The 20046-nt window shown below is 33.0% G+C and overlaps 1 protein-coding gene across 1 annotated transcript in view; it reads right to left on the minus strand.

The window, feature by feature from the left end:
* plppr1 (phospholipid phosphatase related 1) overlaps window positions 1-20046 on the minus strand; it is a 67786-nt gene that overhangs the window by 7158 nt on the left and 40582 nt on the right. Inside the window, exons 3-5 of the mRNA XM_051121022.1 lie at window positions 13922-14110; window positions 6977-7109; window positions 3606-3856 (exon numbers count right to left, since the gene is read on the minus strand). Of these exons, the coding sequence (XP_050976979.1) occupies window positions 3606-3856; window positions 6977-7109; window positions 13922-14110 (573 nt within the window). The remainder of the gene's footprint in view (window positions 1-3605; window positions 3857-6976; window positions 7110-13921; window positions 14111-20046) is intronic.

The raw sequence follows: 20046 nt of genomic DNA on the forward strand, positions 1-20046 counted from the left end.
TATTCCCATGAAAGAGAGAGAGAAAGAGAGCTCACCTCAAACAAAGAAAAAACTTCATCACAAACCCAGACGATTCAACATCACTAACCTGACATCTATTCAGAAGATCTATTCAGAATAACTGTAAGAAACCTGATTTCACTAATTGTCTTTTATATGGCAGTCTTTTATTTTATACAAAATACAGTAACTGTAACTGATTAATTACCTGTGTGCAACTGTGTATATTCAGGATTCTTTGACAAACAAATACAGTTGAGGTCAAAAGTTTACATACACCTTGCAGAATCTGCAAAATGTTAATTATTTAACCAAAATAAGTGGGATCATACAAAATGCATGTTATTATTATTTAGCACTGACCTGAATAAGATATTTCACATAAAAGACACGTACATATAGTCCACAAGAGGAAAATAATAGTTAACTTTATAAAAATGACCCTGTTCAAAAGTTTACATACATTTTTACATACATATTTATTTATTTATTTATTTTTTTAGTGATAGTTGTTCATGAGTTTGAGTCCCTAGATTGTCTTTCATTTGTTCTTCAGAAAAATCCCACCAAGGTCCCACAGATTCTTTGTTTTTTCAGCCTTTTTGTGTATTTGAACCCTTTCCAACAATGACTGTGTGATTTTGAGATCCATCTTTGACACTGAGGACGACTGAGGGACTCATATGCAACTATTGCAGAAGGTTCAAATGCTCACTGATGCTCCAGAAGGAAAAACGATGCATTAAGAGACTGGGGGGTAAAAACTTATGAACAGAAATAAGATGTGTACATTTTTCTTATTTTGCCTAACTATCATACTTTTTCATTTAGTATTGCCCTTCAGAAGCTACAAAAGATACTTACATGTTTCCCAGAAGACAAAATAAGTAACATTTTCCCTGATCAAAAATCAAAAAGTTTTCACCCCCCGGCTCTTAATGCATGGTGTTTCATTCTGGAGCATCAGTGAGTGTCTGAACCTTCTGTAATAGTTGCATATGAGTCCCTCAGTCGTCCTCAACGTGAAAAGATGGACCTCAGAATAATACAGTCATTGTTGGAAAGGGTTCAAACTGCTGAAATGCTGAAAAACCAAAGAATTTGTGGGACCTGAAGGATTTTTTTGAAGAACAGCAGCAGTTTAACTGTTCAGGACAAACAAGGGACTCATAAACAACTATCACTAAACAAAAAACACAGCTGTGGATCATTCATGTAACAACACAGTATTAAGAATCAAGCACATCTAAAGTTTTGATCAGGGTAATTTTTATAAATTCAACTATTATTTTCTCCTGTGGACTATATGTATCTTTTAAGTGAAATATCTTACTCAGGTCAGTATTAAAAAAAAAAAAAAAAAATAACATGCATTTTGTATGATCCCTCTCATTTTGGTAAAATAATTAACATTTTGCAGATTCTGCATTAATCTCAACTGTAGTTCAAAATAACAGCATTGATTTAGAATCTAAAAAAAAAAAAAAAAAAACCTTTTGTAAATTTTGTCTTTATTGTGACTTTTCATCAATTTAACATATCCTTGCAAAAAATAACTATTAATTTGATTATTTCTTTTCAGAATTACCTATTGCTAATATTACTAGCTTATTAATATTACTAGCTTCACATTAAAACACATTAAAGATCTATTCTAAATTGGAGTTACACTAATTGCATTTGTATGGCAGTGAACAGTAATATCAGGTCAATACATGTAAGTCTTCTATATTTTGGAATATAAATCAGTAAGTTTGTACATTTATATTACTTCATTTTGTTTTTGTATATTTGTATTTCATTTGGGATTTCCCCCCAAAACATTTACTGCCTTGAAATACCTGAAAAATATACAGCACAGCTTCCACAATTTGAAATTATTTATTGCTTGCTTGCTTGTAATTTGTAATTTTTTCCCCTTACTTTATATAATTAAGAAATATTTAGAGGGTTTATGCCTTTTATTTATTTATGTTTCTTTGTTTGTTCCTTTGTTTTTTTTGTTTTTTTCCTGACTTTACATACATTTGAAAATATTTATTTATTTATCTGTTTGTTTGCTTGCTTGGTTAAAATCTATAATACTATTTCATTTCTTACATAATGTGTATTAATAGCATATTAGTTTTTGTATCTAAACTGTTATTGACAATTGTGAAATTAAACTACTATCAGTAACAACTTTGCATTAAAAAGTACAGTACATATATATATATATATATATAAATTTCATTACAATTATATTTATTACTTCATGAAATGTCTGTAGTTTTTGTAATAGCCTTCCGAAGATCATTTTGCTTGTAAATACTTGGAGTAAGCTTGAGAATGTTTTACTTACGTTAGTTTACTGTTTTTGCTGTATTGAAATTATTGTTATTTTTATAACATGGTGGCAGTTTCTAGCTTCAAAGAAAAATAATTTTTCTAACATCTTTGCGACAATAGTTTGTTTTTTTTTTGTTTTTTTTAGGTCCAAAACCACCTTGGGTGTCCATGATTTTATAATAATTCGATGGCCCGTCATCAATTATTCCTTATATAATGTAATTTATTGTGATTAATGTAACTATAAATACATTCACAAATAAAACAGGTGTAATTTGGTTTGTAAAGTGGTTGTAAGGTTGTAAAGACTAGGTTTATCCTTCACAGCCTCATTTTCATCCAAAAAAAAAAAAAAAAAAAAAAAAAAAAATTCAATATGCCCCCTCTAAGGTCTAACCATTTGTCATATACAACCCAAAACAAACAGCCACAATCAGTTAAGAGGTGCATTTTCTGCTCTTAAGGTCCCATTCACCAAGATACCTACTCCTTTACCCCCACCCTTGAAATTACACAATTACTATTGATGAATAAGGTCAAATTCCGCCATATGATTTTTCACATTCTTAAACCTGTTTCATTCTAAAATATGTCACATTACATAACTCAGCCAAAACTTCTGTTGCATGACTTTAAGTTTGCTAAGCAGAACATGGACACTAATTATGAGATGTTGTGAAATCAAAAATCAAAATGGCAAGATCCAATAGAGGTTTGCTTCTCTTACATTTCAATTGACATTGTGTTTTTCTAGTTGTAAAGGTTACAAACAGGGGTGCCCAAACTTGGTCCTGGTCCTTGGTTTAGCTCCAACTTGCCTCAACGCACCTGCCAGGGGGTTTCAAGTATGCCTATTAAGAGCTTGATTAGCTGGTTCAGGTGTGTCTGATTGGGGTTGGAGCTAAAATTTGTAGGCCCTCCAGGACAGAGTTTGGGTTAAAGTAAAGATACTGACAAACAGTACTGTTTCCTTGGACTCGGACTTGGCCCTCTGGGACTCGGACTTGAATCCGACTCGGCACCTTTTGGACTGGGACTCGTCTCGGACTCGATTGGTTAAAGACTCGGACTTGACTCGGACTCGAACCTAACACTAGTTCCAACTAAACATGAAAACATTTGGATTTTGAACCAAAAGACTAATTGTTTTAGACCTTAGACGTGGTTTTAACAAACCATGACGTAAGAGTTGAAATGAAGTTGAAATGAAGACTGAATGCAACACATGACAGACCAATAAAACGAAGCGATTTAAAATCCACACTACAGTGTCTTACAGTAACGTAGACGGCCGAGTAGACACTGAGCGAAGCGTCTTTGGATGGGAAGGACCTCCTGGCTCTCTCCACCACCACCTGGTTCCCAGTGCAGATGTTTCCATTGGCGATGAACTGGTGGTTGAAGTGACAATCCATCCCGGTGTAATTTGGCTTGCAGACGCTCAGGAAGTACGGCGCCAAATTGCCGGTCGCTACCTGGCCGGCGTTGACAAAGATGTCGGTGGCGAACAGGCCAAACGCGAAGACACCTGCGGTGAAAAACAACGACAGAAAAAAAACGATTCGTCTTGCCGTTCCCAATCAAGACTCGAAAATATAAGCAAATCAGACAAGGGCTTGGAGGACGTCTGTGAATACCAATGCAGTCTTGATGGAACAACGTTATTTTTATCTTCAACCAGAAGTAATTACAAATGCCCACTAGAGCAAAAGCTACATTTGCATACATCATTTGGCACAAACAAAACTACTCTACTAAGCTTAATATCTTATGCATGTAATTATGATGTCCTCCAGTTATGCCAGCTCTCGCAGACGGACGTTTTCCGACTGATTTTGTGGAATAAAATGGTAAGAGACCGAAGCTGTGCGTCTTGGAGTGAACCAGATTACAATTCATGGTGTCTCAGAAAGCACGAAGGGTGTTGATGAGCAAAAAGTTGAGTTATGCTGAAAAAAAGAGCACAGCTGGAGAGAGAAAAAACAAAAGATATTCTCTGGCCACAATTGCTCAGGATTGTGAAGCGGCTGCAATCCGATGGTCCGTATCACCGCAATCCCAAGCCTCAGAGGACACCATTACCAGAGACTCCACTACATTATGCATCACATCCAGCAAACCAACGCTCCCTATGTTTCTCATTTGATCGTACATCAGGCTTTGGGTGAGCAGCACGGACATGCGTACTATAAGCAACATCCTGTAAATATGAATGCATAAAAGAAACACTGCGAGTGAAAGTTTTATTGGGAAGTTCTGTCGATTGTTTCTGTCATTATGTTTGTAGCAAACATTAAAAATGTATGTGTTTTGGAGGTGGTGTTGTGCATTCTGTCTGTCACTAATCAATAAAACAGCCACGGCTCAGCAGTTTCACTTTTAAAACTTTTACTTGAAAATCTCCAGGTAAATCACACCACCCTAACAAAGTCAAAGATTTATTGGATCTGCGGTGCACTTATACTTCTGAGAGCTTACTCAAGTATTATCAGTGGTGAGAAAATAAATAAATAAAGTTGGTGCACACAAAATTGACTGCACATTGTTTACAAAAATAAATACATAAAATAAAATTTGAAAGTTAAAATAAAATCACACAAACTTGTGATCAAAAAGATATTTACACACTAAATGAATGCAGAATCAGGGTTAATATAGTTATTTAATAAATGTGAAACTCAATAAATGTGTAACGTTTCAATAGATAAATAAATACGTACTTTTTAATTTAATTTAACTTTATGTACTGAAATAAATAAAACTAATTAAAATAAAATTAATAAATACTATACAGACACATTAAGAAAATGACCAAAAATACACACACAAAAAATATAAAGAAAAATAAAAGAAAAGTAAACTGAAAATGGAAATAAATTAAAGTCTTCAATTAAAATTAATAAATTAACAAATTTAAAAAAAAAAAGATTTAAAATATGAATACATTTACCTTTCTTCAAATTGGAAAATTTCAAAAACACATTAATGCATTGTTTCTCCACATTCCTTAATGCAGAATCAGGGTTAATATAGCTCATTAAAACTATAAAACAAATATATATTTTTCAACTCATTAAATATGTAATATGTTTTAATAAATAAATTAAGTACGTACATTTTTTATTTAACTTTATGCATTGAAATAAATACAACTAACTAAAATAAAATTATAAATAATATACATATTAAGAAAATGACCAAAAATACACAGAAATTACTAAAACATTAAAACAAATAAAATTAATTAATTTAAAATTAACACATTTAAAATAAACTGATTTAAAATATTAAGACATTTATAGTAACGATAACTATAAAACATTTTTAACTCCATAAATGTGCAACATGTTTCAATAAATACATAAATAAATACATAAAGTAAGCACATTTTTAATTTTAATTTAAGTTAAAGTTAATTTTAATTAACTTTATGCACTGAAATAAATTCTAAACTAACTAAAATAAAATTAATAAATACTATACAGACAAATTAAGGAAATGACAAAAATACACAAAAAAATGAATAAATAATAATAAATAAATAATTTAATTTAATTTATTTTAATTTAATTTAAATAAACTGATTTAAAATATATACATTTACCGTTCCTGATCTTCAAATTGTTTCTGCATTCCTTACTGTGGAATCAGGGTTAATTAGTTAATTAAAACTATAAAACAAATATATTTTTTCAACTCAATAAATGTGTAACATGTTTCAATAAAGTAAGTACATTTTTTATTTAACTTTATATATTGAAATAAATAAAACTAACTAAAATAAAATTAATAAATACTATACAGACACATTTAAAAAAAAAATGACAAAAATGACTAAACTGACTAAAATTGAAATAAATTAAAATATTCAATTAAAATTAATAAATTACATTTAAAATAAACAGATTAAAATATTATTACAAATTAAAATAGTTTCTCAATGATGCCAAAACAACACTGATTTTTAAATCATATGTAGTTATAGCCATTCAACAACATATCTGAATCATTTTTTTATTATTTAATAAGCAAACTGCAGGCTAATGTTTTTGTTTATCATTAATTACAGAACATGATTTGTATCTTCTTTTTTTTCCATTTCAATAAATGTACACCAGTCATTCCATGAACCCATAGTAATAAATCTCTCATTTTGCTTTGCATTTATTTGAGAAATAACTCCAGATGTTTTATATTTGTTCATTTTTTATTTCTCTGAAGATTACTGTATACATTAATTTTCATGCAAAACAAGTAATAAAATTCCTTTGCTTCTCAGAGCCACTAGCAAATGGATCGCAAGTAACATCATAACGCTCTCCACAGGAAGTGAGGAAACACATAATTGTAGCCCCAGGAAGCGAAATTCTGCATGAATTAATTATGATAATTATTTTTAGACATTTCATATATATAATTATCCAATATTACTTGCTGAAATTAAGACATTACCTTTCCCAGCCCTAATGTATGCACACAGTATCCACCTCAAAATATTCAATGTATCAATCTAATATATCAATGTATTAGATTAAAAAATTAATGAACATATCGAAGTATGCATCAGTTTTAGCCACTGTAAAATCCCTATTGGAAACAAAGCATACTGAGCTAAAGTGTTTAGCAGGAATGAAAAGCAAAAACTCACCGATAAATCTAATGATTCTGCGGATGAGAGGGTTTAGGTAGCAGCACTCGCCCGTCACAATGGTTTTCTCCTGGGCTATGAGGGCTTCTCTAGTGGACTTCATGATATACATGGAGATCTCCCCGACAAATATCTACAGACATACACAAAAAAAATCATCAGATTCAAAGAGTTGCATCTTAAAGGGGACATTAGATGCAAAATTTACATTTACATGGTGTTTGTGTATAAATGTGTCTTAGCTGTGTAAACACGATCACCTTACAATGATAAAGATACATTCACTTTTTTACGTAATTCCCAGAAAAAAAACTAAACAGTCGTTTTGATTACACCTAAATTTGTTTATGGATAGTTGACAAATAGCCAGTAAAAAAAAAAAAAGTCACTAACTTTGCCAATTCTGTTTTTTATTGTTTTTACTGAACTGTACCATTAATTTGGTGTGAAATAGCAATATACAAATATACAAATAGCATGAGAGAGATTTATCTTCATTGTTAGACACTTTGTTTTTTAAGATATTTTGAGATAAAAACAAATCTGTGGTTCTTTTATGTGTGTCACACCATAGGACATGTTACTGAAACTCTTCTAAGTATCACATTTTATACTTATTTTCATGACACTTCATGACAGTACAAGTTTTTTGCAAAAACATCAGAAAATGTTTTTATTAATGTCATTATTGCACTTTTGTCACACCAAAGGACAACAAAATGTAACACTTTTTGTAGTAATGGTTCAAATATATTTAAACATTTCTGAGAGAAGAGAGAGAAAAAAAAAAAAAAAAAATGACCATGTGCACGTCTTGGGCTTCACAGAGGGTTCAGTAACACGACCATGAACGAGGTCCTTCAACTAATAAAAGGATTTACTATCAGGATATGGTGTCACACCAGAAGACATGGTTTTCAGACACAAAATGACAAAAGTTCCTACACTTTCAGAAATATATAGATGAAAAAAACAATTATGTAGGAGGTATTTATTAGCATTGTTATGCTTTTGTTTTTAATTAAAAAAAAAAAAAAAAAAGTTGCAATTTACTGAACCATGCTTGAGACAGTCACCATAGGACAATTTTGACATTTGGCTCAAATAAATAAATAAATAAATAAATAAAATAAATAAATAAATAATAATACTGCAGCTTTAATAACAGGTCCATGTAGGACAAAGAAATGTTTAACGATTTACTGCATTTTAACAACAATATTAATCATATTAATTTTTTATCTTGTGGGACACTGAACATGTCACGTCAACAACCCATATGCCTGCACAAATCATTTTATTCCAGCCTGCTTTCTGAACAAGGGACAATTCAGGGCAGGTTTTGCTGAAAAGTTAAAACTCAAGGATGAATCAATACCAACTGTTCATGATCCAGCTGCACCTCCAGAAAAAGTAAGTCTCACGCTTTATATTTTTTGAGCAGAGCTCATTATCATTTCATGAAGACCCTAAAGAATCATACCAAATAGTAGAAAATGGCATTTGCTGTCCCCTTTAAGTAAACGTAAGTAAGACTCATGTCTACTATAATATAATTTCTGATCTGTTGCTCATCTCTTGAAGTGCAGGAAATATTCTTCACTTACGTTCTCATGTTATGGTGTTGTAAACCAAAAATGGGCACAATTTTGGTGTCAGTTACATCAAAACTGGTGTAACTTGCTTTAGTTTTCAGTCTAAACACAATTTAGTCAACTTGGTTTGTACCTTTAAGACATCTGTACGCAAATGATCAGTTATGTGTCGGCTAACTTTGCCGCCTTGGAATTATAAGGTTCCATCTGCATTCTGAGCAGTTTTGAGCTATTGAGCTTTAAAGTTTTTGCATTCCTGTAGAAAAAAAAATTATACAGGGAAAAAGTCTCTTTCAACAAGTCTCCTAAATATATTCTAAAAGTACAATATCAAATATCAAAATCCTCTCCAATTTGAAAATGGACATTTCAGGAACAGGTCAAATGCAGACAGAACCCTTTAAATCTAAAAAGTAAAACCGCTTTCTCTCTAAAGTTCAGTATGTCTGAGATAACCTGCTAGCTTTTATTGTTGTAATTAAGACCCCATCAATTAGATTGTTGACGTTTTGGTTTTGAGGCTTAATATTGTAAAAATTTAAGACATTTTAAGACAATGCTTAAGTTGATTAACAAAGATTAACACGTAAAGGAGAAGTCCACTTCCAGAACAACAATTCACAAATAATTTACTCAGCCCCTTGTCATCCAAGATGTTCATGTCTTTCTGTCTTCAGTCATAAAGAAATTATAGTTTTTGAGGAAAACATTTCAGGATTTTTCTCCATATAATGGACTTCATTGGTGCCCCGATTTTGAACTTCCAAAATGTAGTTTAATGCAGCTTCAAAGGCTCTAAACGATTCCAGCCGAGGAAGAAGGGACTTATCTAGCGAAACGATCTGTCATTTTTTTTTTATTTTTTGGGAAAATAAAAAAAATTGTATACTTTAAGCACAAATGCTTGTGTAGCACAGGCTCTGGGATGTGCGTTCACGACACTACGTACTATTAAATCATGTCAAAAGGTCAGGTGGACGTAGGTGGAACTACAGACCCAGTGTTTACAAAGCAAACACGCAAAGACTAACAAAGTGCAAGTAAGTCAAACGCTGTTTACAAACAAAAGGGTACAATGATGTCGGACGATTCTGAAGTTGTAGGAGAAAATAAGATGGAGTTATTCGCCATACTCTACCTTTTTGAACTGGAGTACACAGATGATGAACTTAGATGTGATTCGTAGTAGTGATGGGAAGTTCGGATCATTTTACTGATTCGTACCTTTGAGTCTCGTTCAGCAAAATGAACAAATCTTTTTGAATCATTTCGTTCATTTTAGCAAAATATAATTCAAATGTTCTGTGTTACTTCCCTAACACATCTACTGCTTACACAAACGTTGATCACAACACAAACAAAACAAAACTATAATGCTATAAGAAACAGAAAAGATTCATTCATTGTTTACCTGGGTCTTTAGTCTATGATTCGCTCACCTCACCTCTTATCTGACAAGTTTTCGGGTTTGAGTTGTTCGTTCATCACGTGACAGCCCATAAGCTCAACCAATGCAGTGTGGGCCGGAAAAAGAATTGATTAGTTCATCTCTCGAGACTTCGGGTTCAAGCTGATGTATGATGTATGGGTCTCTACTGAAACAGAAAAACCTGAAGACTGGAAACAGGTGAATTAATTAAAGTACAGAACCTAACGGGATGTTGCGCATGCGTGACTGAACAAATCACTCCCTGAGACGACTCGTTCTTCCCGAGTTAAATTAAAGATTTGTTCAAAATGAACGAACGAATCGTTCAAGAATGACCAATCACTAATTTGTAGCATTGTGAACGTGCATCTCAGAACCTGTGCTACACGAGTTTTTGTGCTTAAAAAGTACACAAAAAAATGACCAATCGTTGCGCTAGATAAGACCCTTCTTCCTTGTCTGGGATCGTTTAGAGCCTTTGAAGCTGCATGTAAACTACATTTTAGAAGTTCAAAATCGGGGCACCAATGAAGTCTATTACATGAAGAAAAATCCTGAAATGTTTTCCTCAAAAACCATAATTTCTTTACGACCGAAGACAGAAAGACATGAACATCTTGGATGACAAGAAGGTGAGTAAATTATTTGTAAATTGTTGTTCTGGAAGTGGACTTCTCCTTTAAATGCATGAATGTTTCGCTAATCAATGCATATTCGGGTCTATAGTGACCAGAACCAAGGCTATCTAACACGGATGGATATCTATCTACTGCAATAGCGTAAAACTCTCCTGGTATTTAAATAACAATTACAAAATAATACGATAAAGAAGGATTCAACTTGAGCAGATGATTTTACTATCGTCATCATCTTCAGAGCACATTTCCCCAGTACATTCGGCATCTGGCTCATATTCGTGATCTCAACCATATTCTCAATACTATCGTTTTCAATGATGATCAAAAACATTTTGATCGCTATTCACGACATCAAATGACAGTGACACTTATATTTCACTGCGTACAGTAACTGCTCTGCAGTAAAGCAATTCAAGCTAGTTAAATTTTTGCAGATGATATTATTTGTTTTATGCCTGTGATAATTACAAGTGAAAAACATTTCAGCATTGTGTGTCAAACAGTGCCACTTTGAGGAAATAAAGTGAATTGCACATATTGAGTCATCAGACATTTAATTATTGTTGCGCAGAAATAATACACTGTGGTGACACTATACACTTTCTGCAAAAAAATAAAAATAAAAAAAAACTATATATTATATATGAATATATATGAATGTGAATTACTCAATTTTGACAAAAATGTCAGATAGAACCTTATAATTCCAAGACGGCGATATGGGAAGACAGAAGTGTCTCACACCGTCGTTCATGGGGACTGGTGCTGAACTGCCGATTAGGGATTAATATGTAAATGCATCAATTAATATGTTAATGAGCTCTTGGTGATGATGATGTCATAGCCATGACGATTTCTGAGGGTTTTGACGTTTCAAGTAAATGAACTGGGACTTTGTGTTGTGAATGTTAATATGACACAGTACATCAAACGCTTTCTAAATTTCTATAATACCTCAACTGTATGAGCAAAATCAGTTTTTCGAAAGTCTTTTGCGGCGTGAAATTGAGTGAACCTCTAATGATCAGTTCACCATGCCCTTGTATTATTTTGAGTAAACCAACTGTAACTAAACACAGTGTTTCGCACTAATGATATCAATAATGACGATACAATAACAAACTAAATTTATACTTTGACTCCAGGCACAAGACATAAATATTCAAAATCCTATCAAAAGCTATATATCAGCCCAAAATGAAAACTGTCATCGTTTACTCACCCTGAAGTTGCTCCAAATACACACATGCACAGTTTCTCTCTCTCTCTCTCTCTCTCTTTTAATCCTTTGTACTTCAGTCAGAACAACGATTAATTTAGTTTGATTCATTTATGTACCAAATTTCAATCTAAACACAAGTGTAAGATAATTTAAAACTTAAACATAGGACTGTTCCTCACAAAATATTAATGTCTTTTATGTAAAATTTCCCTTGGTATTCTACATAAAAGAAAATAAATAAAGGCAGGAACAACAAGGGAGATGTATAGGTCATGATAAAATTGGATGCATAATATTTTTGCACAGCATCAGTCACATGTACTGAAACAGAAAACTGTCATGAAACAACTAAGTTTACTAAGAAAGACCCGCTTATGGAATAATTTGCATAAAACGGATGTGTGTTTGCGGTGAAAAGAATGATAATGACAAAAGTGGAGCCGTTTGGGGATTTGCACCTAAAAGATACAGCATTTCACAGGCCACTTTGAAGTCAGATATTTCTCAGCCACTGACCATTTCTGAAGTTGCCAAATGCAAAGGAGGGTTTCTATTTAGTTTCATGTTATACCACACAGAGGAGAGAAAGTTTTGTGTCATAGGGAGGGGGAAATTTACAACCAGAGGCGGCTGCTGCCGCAGTTCTTTGTATCTCTCGAGCCAAACTCACTTTGCCTTGTTTAAAGCTGAAAACACACAAGCTGGTTTCTGTGCTTGGAATGATGGAATTGAACTGCAGTGTTCGTCTCTGAATAATACAGTACAGATGAAACGCTGAAAATCTGCTCCCTGAGATACAGGTACATAGGTATAAAGATGAACTACACTAGGAATGTGCCATTCTGGATGAAAAAGGTTCAAGAAACACATAAAATAATCACAGTACATACGTACATATTCTGCTATGCATATTTTAGATTTTGGTGAAATGTCATAAAGCCAGTCATGGGTTATATTCCATTTAAAAATCAAAGGATTTTTTTTAATATGAAATTAATTTCTACCATACTCACATATAGTATCCCTATAAAATAAAATAAAATTAAATTAAATTAAATTAAATTAAATTAAATATTTATTATTTTTAATAATTATTTATTATAAAAATTCTAAAGTATTTTAATGTTTGTTTTACTGGTTTAATTTATGTGCTACTGAGATTAAAATGTACTTTAAATAATGCAAAATAAGTTTAATTTCCATCATTTATTTAATTAAAAGTCCTTGGTCACCTTATGTATTTGACAGAATAAAAAAGGACATGAGGGTGAGATGACAGTATTTTCATACTGCAGTGAATTATCCCTGCAATTATTATTAATAAAAAGTACAATTAAAATATTATATACATCTGTGTCTAATCTGCAAAAATGACCTCTGTAACTCCTATCTGCCTCATTGCATTTTTGATAAAGGCCCAAACAAAGGCCGTAAAACCATCATTTTTAGCAGAAATGAAATATCTTCTCTCTAATTTGTCTTTAGTGGTAATGTTTTATGATCCATGTGATTATTAAAAGGATACGAGTCACATTGAACCTCCACACTGGAGACTAAATTTAATATCCCCTTCACATTTTACACCTGCTCTTCACTGAAATATGGAGATAAAGTAATAATAATAATAATAATATAATAATAATTAAAAATCAAAAATTTTAATTAAAAATGATTTTGTTACTAAATGAATTTACTTGAAAAGAAAAAAATAAATGCGTGTAGTACTTATGTATTGGTATTGGAGTGCCCTCTGGTGTTCATGTCCAACAATCACATGAAAACAAAAACTGCCAGAGATTCCTAGAACTTTGCAACATTAATCGTGAAGGATTTATTTTATTTTATTTTATTGCATTTGATTGCATTGCCCACCTTCTCTGACCATGTTGTTGTTGTTTAAGTTTAGTTACAGTATATAATAAAGCATAAGAATATTGAAACTTTAAAATTAATGTTGATTAAGACCAAAAAGTAAACATTAAAATGTAAAAAAATCTAAAACAATTCAACCTCACTAATGAACTAGTGAGTTGTTGGTCATATTGAGCCATCACTACTCACGATGGCTGTGGGTGCAGCTGCCACCACGCAGTAGAGGATGAGAGGAGGGACGAAGCTGCTTTCCTCCACCCCGGGGTACGGCTTCATCAGGTCAGCGTCGTTACAGAAGAAACCCTGGATATGGATCCCAAACGTGTCTGTGCATTCAAAGTAGTACGCCAGCAGCACCGTCCCAGCCATGATCAACAACTGCAAACCGAACAAAGAAACAAACTTAACAAAAGTGTCTGTACAGATATTTGTTTCACCAATACACACATACACAACATCTCCAAAATTTGTCTCCACTCAGTAAACCTCATGTAAGCATCTGTTTTTCTGTTTGCATTAGGCCCACTCATACGTTAAATTTATATCCTCTAAAACACTCCTCAAGCATTCATTTCCAGCAGAGTTACATAAAGGTCTTTCACGAAACATGCAAGACAACATCTCGGAGTACAGCTGAAGGCACGGTATGCTTAAAGTGATGTGTTATGTAACTACCTTTCACTACCTTTTTTTAAATTATTCAATTATTAAACACTACTTTTTAAATACTATTTAAAAAAAGGCACATAAAAAAAGATCAAAAGTGACAGTAAAAACATTTATAATATGTATAATATTTACAAGTTACACTGTAAATATTGTGTATTTCAACATTACTCCAGCTTAAATGCTGTCCCACAGTCATCCACTGTAAGTGCATCCAGTGGTGTAATGTAACAAAGTAATAATACTCTGTTACAGTACTTAAGTATTTTTTGGGAGTATCTGAGTTTTTACATTTCAGCCAACTTTTACTTTTATTCCACTACATTTCCTAATTAAATGTATACTTTTACTCCGATACATTTCCCCAAAGCATGTTTGTTACTTACCACTAAATAGTCAAAAGTCAAGAAGAACACAGACTGCAGGAAAGTCGGTTTGACAAATCAGTGGTCTGGCGCTTGCAAGTTAGACTCCTAAAAAACACCTTTGCTCATGTGCAAACAAGTGCGCGCACAACTGGACGATTCATTTTCCACTTAAGTCAAGTCTGTGGTGTGGGATACACAATATATCTTCTAGAGATCGACCGATGTATCGGTTTTGCCGATTAATCGGCACCAATAGTTGATTGGCGGAACTATCGGTTATCTGCAAAAATCCATCCCGATAGTTCTTTCCGGGTTGGGTCTGTTGCTGGAGCGGCTGAGAAGGTCGTCATTATACAGCAAAGTCCCTATAGTCTTTGTTATACAGCACAAAAGCGGCCTCTAGTGGCGGAAATCACTGACAGCAGGTGCTGTTTGTTTAGACACGTGACACTGCAGAACACTTTTAAATCATTGTCAATTTAAAACATCGACAACGAAACGGTGTGTACAGTATACTGTAGTGCATGTTTTCATGTCATTACTAAGTAATGGATTTGTTGACTAGATGCTGCATTAGTGGAGAAAGGACAGCAGTATACTTTTGCCCGTTTGGTGGTCAAATAAAGTCTTGTAGACCGGCGAATTGAACACAACGCGTCCAGTGTGTGATACCGGATAGATATGCACTTTTGCCCATTGTGTGACTAACATATTTTTATATTTTGATTAGATGACCACAAATGTTCTAGAATAGAAGCAGTGAAATTGTGAAACTACACGATATCCATATGTATGCAATTTCAATGCTGTGGCCTTTGTGTAGATATTTAAAGATGGCCATCTTTAGCTTGATTGTTGATGTAATGGTAACACTTTTCAATATGAGTCCATTTGTAACATTAAGACTGATAAAAGCTGTAGAATAGAAGTATTGTTCCTTGTTAGAGTGTGTTAATTTCAGCATTTACTGATATATTTTAAAAATGTTAGTTGATTTTGTTAACATTAATGAACAATGAACTAACTGTAATGATCAATATATAATTAATATTAATATTTTTATTCATTTACAAAGTATGGTTCAGTAGGCTACTTTTTTTTTTTAAATAGTAGAGCACTATTTATTTTCCGTTCAGTATCCATTTTAAAAACTATCGGTCGATTAATTGATATCGGCCATTGTGGTACGACCTAGTTATCGGTATCGGTAAAATCCAATATCGGTCGACCTCTAATATCTTCTGCGTTAATATGGCAAGTGTTGTTGTCATGATTTGCCATCTGACATTATCAAGTAGGCTATATCAACAAATCACACACAGAGAGCACGCACGTTGATTTATTAGTCTATTAAAACTCAAAATTCCAGACATTCTAAACTGTAGACGGCAAAAATGCTTTTTATATTTATATATAATAGTTAACTTAATCTATATCACACAAAGCAGAGATCAGCATGGCAACACATTTAAAAATAATTTTATATAAGTTCAGTAAAGCAATAAGTGACTTACATTTTAGACATAATATTGCTTTTTTTTGCTCAATTTTTCCCATCAAAAATAGATCCAAACAAAGATCACAGCACTGTTTTGCATCTCTGAGCAATGGACTGCATTTACCTATTGAATGAATCAGCTTTTTGCAAGAATCGGTTAATAAAAATAATAAAATAAAATAAAATAAAATACTATAATATTTTTTTTTTTTTATGTCTTAAATTATTTCATATATCAGTATTTAACGTTTTATATTAAAAACAAAACATTAGGTCTATTTATGCATCCGTAACAGCAGTTTGAATGCATTCATGTCCCCTCTGAGATAAATGCAACTGTGTAAATGCATCTAAATGCTATTTCAGATGCAGATTCCAGAAATACAAAATGGAAGTAAAAGTTAAATGAATAAAAATACAAAATGGAAATACAAAATATATATATAAAAATATATATATATATGCTTCTTTTCCATTTTGCATTTACTTGTACTTTTAATAAAGTTCCTTTACGATTTAAAAAAAAATGTTCATACTTAATTACAATAAATATCACATACTTTAAGACTTTTACTCAAGTAATATTTTAAACGGTGACTTTAACTTCTACCAAAGTCATTTTCTGGTAAGATATCTGTACTTTTACTTAAGCATGGTTTTTAGGTACTTTATACACCACTGAGTGCATCACTATAAACTCATCTTTTCATTTTTACAGTCTGAGGGAGATGAAATTGTTGTCTCTTTTTATAACAGCATGTCACAGATGTCCACAGAGTTTAACTTCAAACCGTTAGCCGTGAGCTCCAACCTCTGAATCAAATTACAGTCCACAGGACTGCAACAGAAGTCATATCAGGACAGAAGAGAATATCAAAGCAGGTTGAACATGGTCTTTATGCACATCTCACACTCTGAAACAACACAACCTGAACCCTGCAGCAAAGTACCGAGTCAGCGCCTCATTAGTATTTCATGAGCCCACGTACCACGATTCCTCATGCTTGACTTAAACCATAATATAAAGGGCATCATATGGAGCCGAAGGCGAAGCATGTCTAACCCAATTACAGACACGATCCACTGACACAGCACTTTTCTTTCCAGTAGCTGAATTCAGAAAAGCAGCCCCAAACTATAGGTGGAACGTAAGGTTTATTCAGGGTAAGTGCAATATTAAAATTTGACTGGCACAGACACCCTTACAAAAAACTACTGAGTTCTATGGTACAGTATTTTGACATACTGCGGTACTGAATGATTACCGCATTTAAGCTCCATGACATGATCTGGTGACATTTAGTGACTTTATACCACTGAAGGTAGTTGGCAACAGTGCTGTATATAAATTAGAAGAAAATTAGATGTAAATGATGTTAACTTATTACTTAGATACACAGTTATAAGCTGCCCCTTATTTCAGAGTAGAGCTGTCACTAACGATTATTTTGGTAATCAAGTAATCTGTCAATTATTCGGCCAATTAATCGAGTTATCAGATAATTATAATTAATTTTTTGCAGTAATAAAAGTAGACCTAAGTGAACAAATTCTTTAAAATGATTTAAAATGCATATATAATAGCAATGAGGCAATAACTATTAGTTCAAATAAAGTATCAAAAGCAAGTAATCATATGGTTTTATTGAACAAAACTATTAAAATACACAGTGTATTATAAACAGTAGAGCTAATGTTCATTACCCATTATAACCGATGCCTGTGGATGGTGCCGACGGCCTGACGATTGTTTAATATTGACTAAACAACATTTAACTTAAATGTCCACTTAATCTTTAATATTTGGCCATTTCTTTATGACAGAAAAGTTACAGCCACTGTAATTTCCTGAATATGTGAACTTCAAAACATGTAAACTCAGAGTGAGGGTTTAACTTTTATTTTGTAATTGCAAAGAACAGTTAGCATATTGAGAAAGATACTGATGTATTCTCCTGTGTTTGCATATATAATTTTTTCGTGTTGATAAATGATTTACCTTACAAACCTGATGACATAGTGCACGTTGTGTTCCCAGATTAACGTTATAATAAAGCCAAACTCACAACAACATGCAGAGATGGAGTTTGAGATGCTCCACACATGTAAATGAGAACAGTTTTTGGAGCAGCATTTACTGTGAATGGAGCCGCTCTGAGACACACGTATATTAAACATATATTATTACATGGTCTGTCTGAATACTGGATTCTGATTGGCTGGCAGGTATACAGTAAAACCATTTAATGCACAGGTAGTTCCAAGTCGTTTGTCAAAAAACATTGTTTTTGAATTAATTAGTTGTTTGTAGAGAGAGACACACAGACGTGCAGCATGCAGATACCACACTCAACTGTCCTCTCACTCTCTCGATCATTTTTTAAATAAATGCTATAATTCATTTAAATAAATGTGATCTTACCACACTATTTCATCTCTGTGTCTGATTTGATGCTGGCACAATGCTAGATAATGTGCCGTTCGGACAAATATTGCACTGCAAAGAGCAATACTATTTTTAACTTGTCTATAAATTTGCAAATGCCAATGGAATAAGCGGGATAATCAATGGCTTGCCGTGCATTAAAGGATTTTAAATGCACTTCGCGCAGGCTTCGTGTCTGGAGGTCATTAGACTCTGATTATCCCTTACTTAACATTTATTCCATGTTCTGTCAGAATACTGGATTCTGATTGGCTGGCAGGTATGCAGTAAAACTGTTTAATGCACAGGTAGTTCCAAGGCCGTTTAATCACTGTTCTATATTAATGCTGCTTACATAAACAAACTTCTTGTCAACGCTTCTCCACAATTTTTTATTAATAAAATAGCCTTCATACTAGATCACTACATTATATTCCTCAGCAACGAGGTGGTAAAATCGCTGTTTTTGAATGAATTAGTTGTTTGTAGAGAGAAGCGCAGACACAGCTTGCAGGTATGCAAAATGTCATGTTTCCCTTTCTCCCTTTCTCTCTCTTTCGATCAATAATTATTTGAAATAAATGCTATAATTCATTCAAATAAATGTAATCTTACCGCATCAGAATGCAAGAGTTAACAAGGCGTAACTGACGAATAACTGTCATTTTTACACATTCGGTCAAATATTGTGCTGCAAAGAGTAATACTAATTTTACCTTATCTATAACTTGGCAAATGACCATGGAATAAGCGGGATAATCAACAGCTTGCCGTGCTTTAAAGGATTTTATATGCACTTCGCGGAGGCAACCGGTTCTAAGCCTCCACGTTGTGCATTTAAAATTCTTTAATGCACGGCAAACCATTGATTATCCCTTACGTTTACATATATTAAACCTGCATCCCATATATTTATTTAATTGAACTGTAGCATTTGTGAATTCTTAATGCTTTATTATGATTTTTAATGAGTTTAATATGTGGAATGCACCACTTTGGGTATTTTGGCGATTACTTGCCAAAATTTCAGCCCTATTTCAGAGGCTGAATTTGTTGGATGCATATGTCATCTAGGTGGTCTCATTTAAGAAATGTAACCAATAGATTGTAAAGTAAAAAAGAAATGAACATATTTTACACCTCATGAGGAATAACAATAAATTTTATTAGCATTACTGTTCTTAAAAGAGACTGTATCAGTGACGTATGTGACCTCCAGAGGACACAGCCTCTGAAACGAGACATTTTGTTGCAGCGTAACAAATTTTAATAGCTAGCTATAGTGTTTAGCATAGTATGACGCTATGGCGAAGCACCAATTTAAATGTTTGTTCCTCATCTGTTTCTTGATGCTTCT

The sequence above is a fragment of the Labeo rohita genome, chromosome 10 (assembly GCF_022985175.1).
Source record: "Labeo rohita strain BAU-BD-2019 chromosome 10, IGBB_LRoh.1.0, whole genome shotgun sequence".
Lineage (NCBI taxonomy): Eukaryota > Metazoa > Chordata > Actinopteri > Cypriniformes > Cyprinidae > Labeo > Labeo rohita.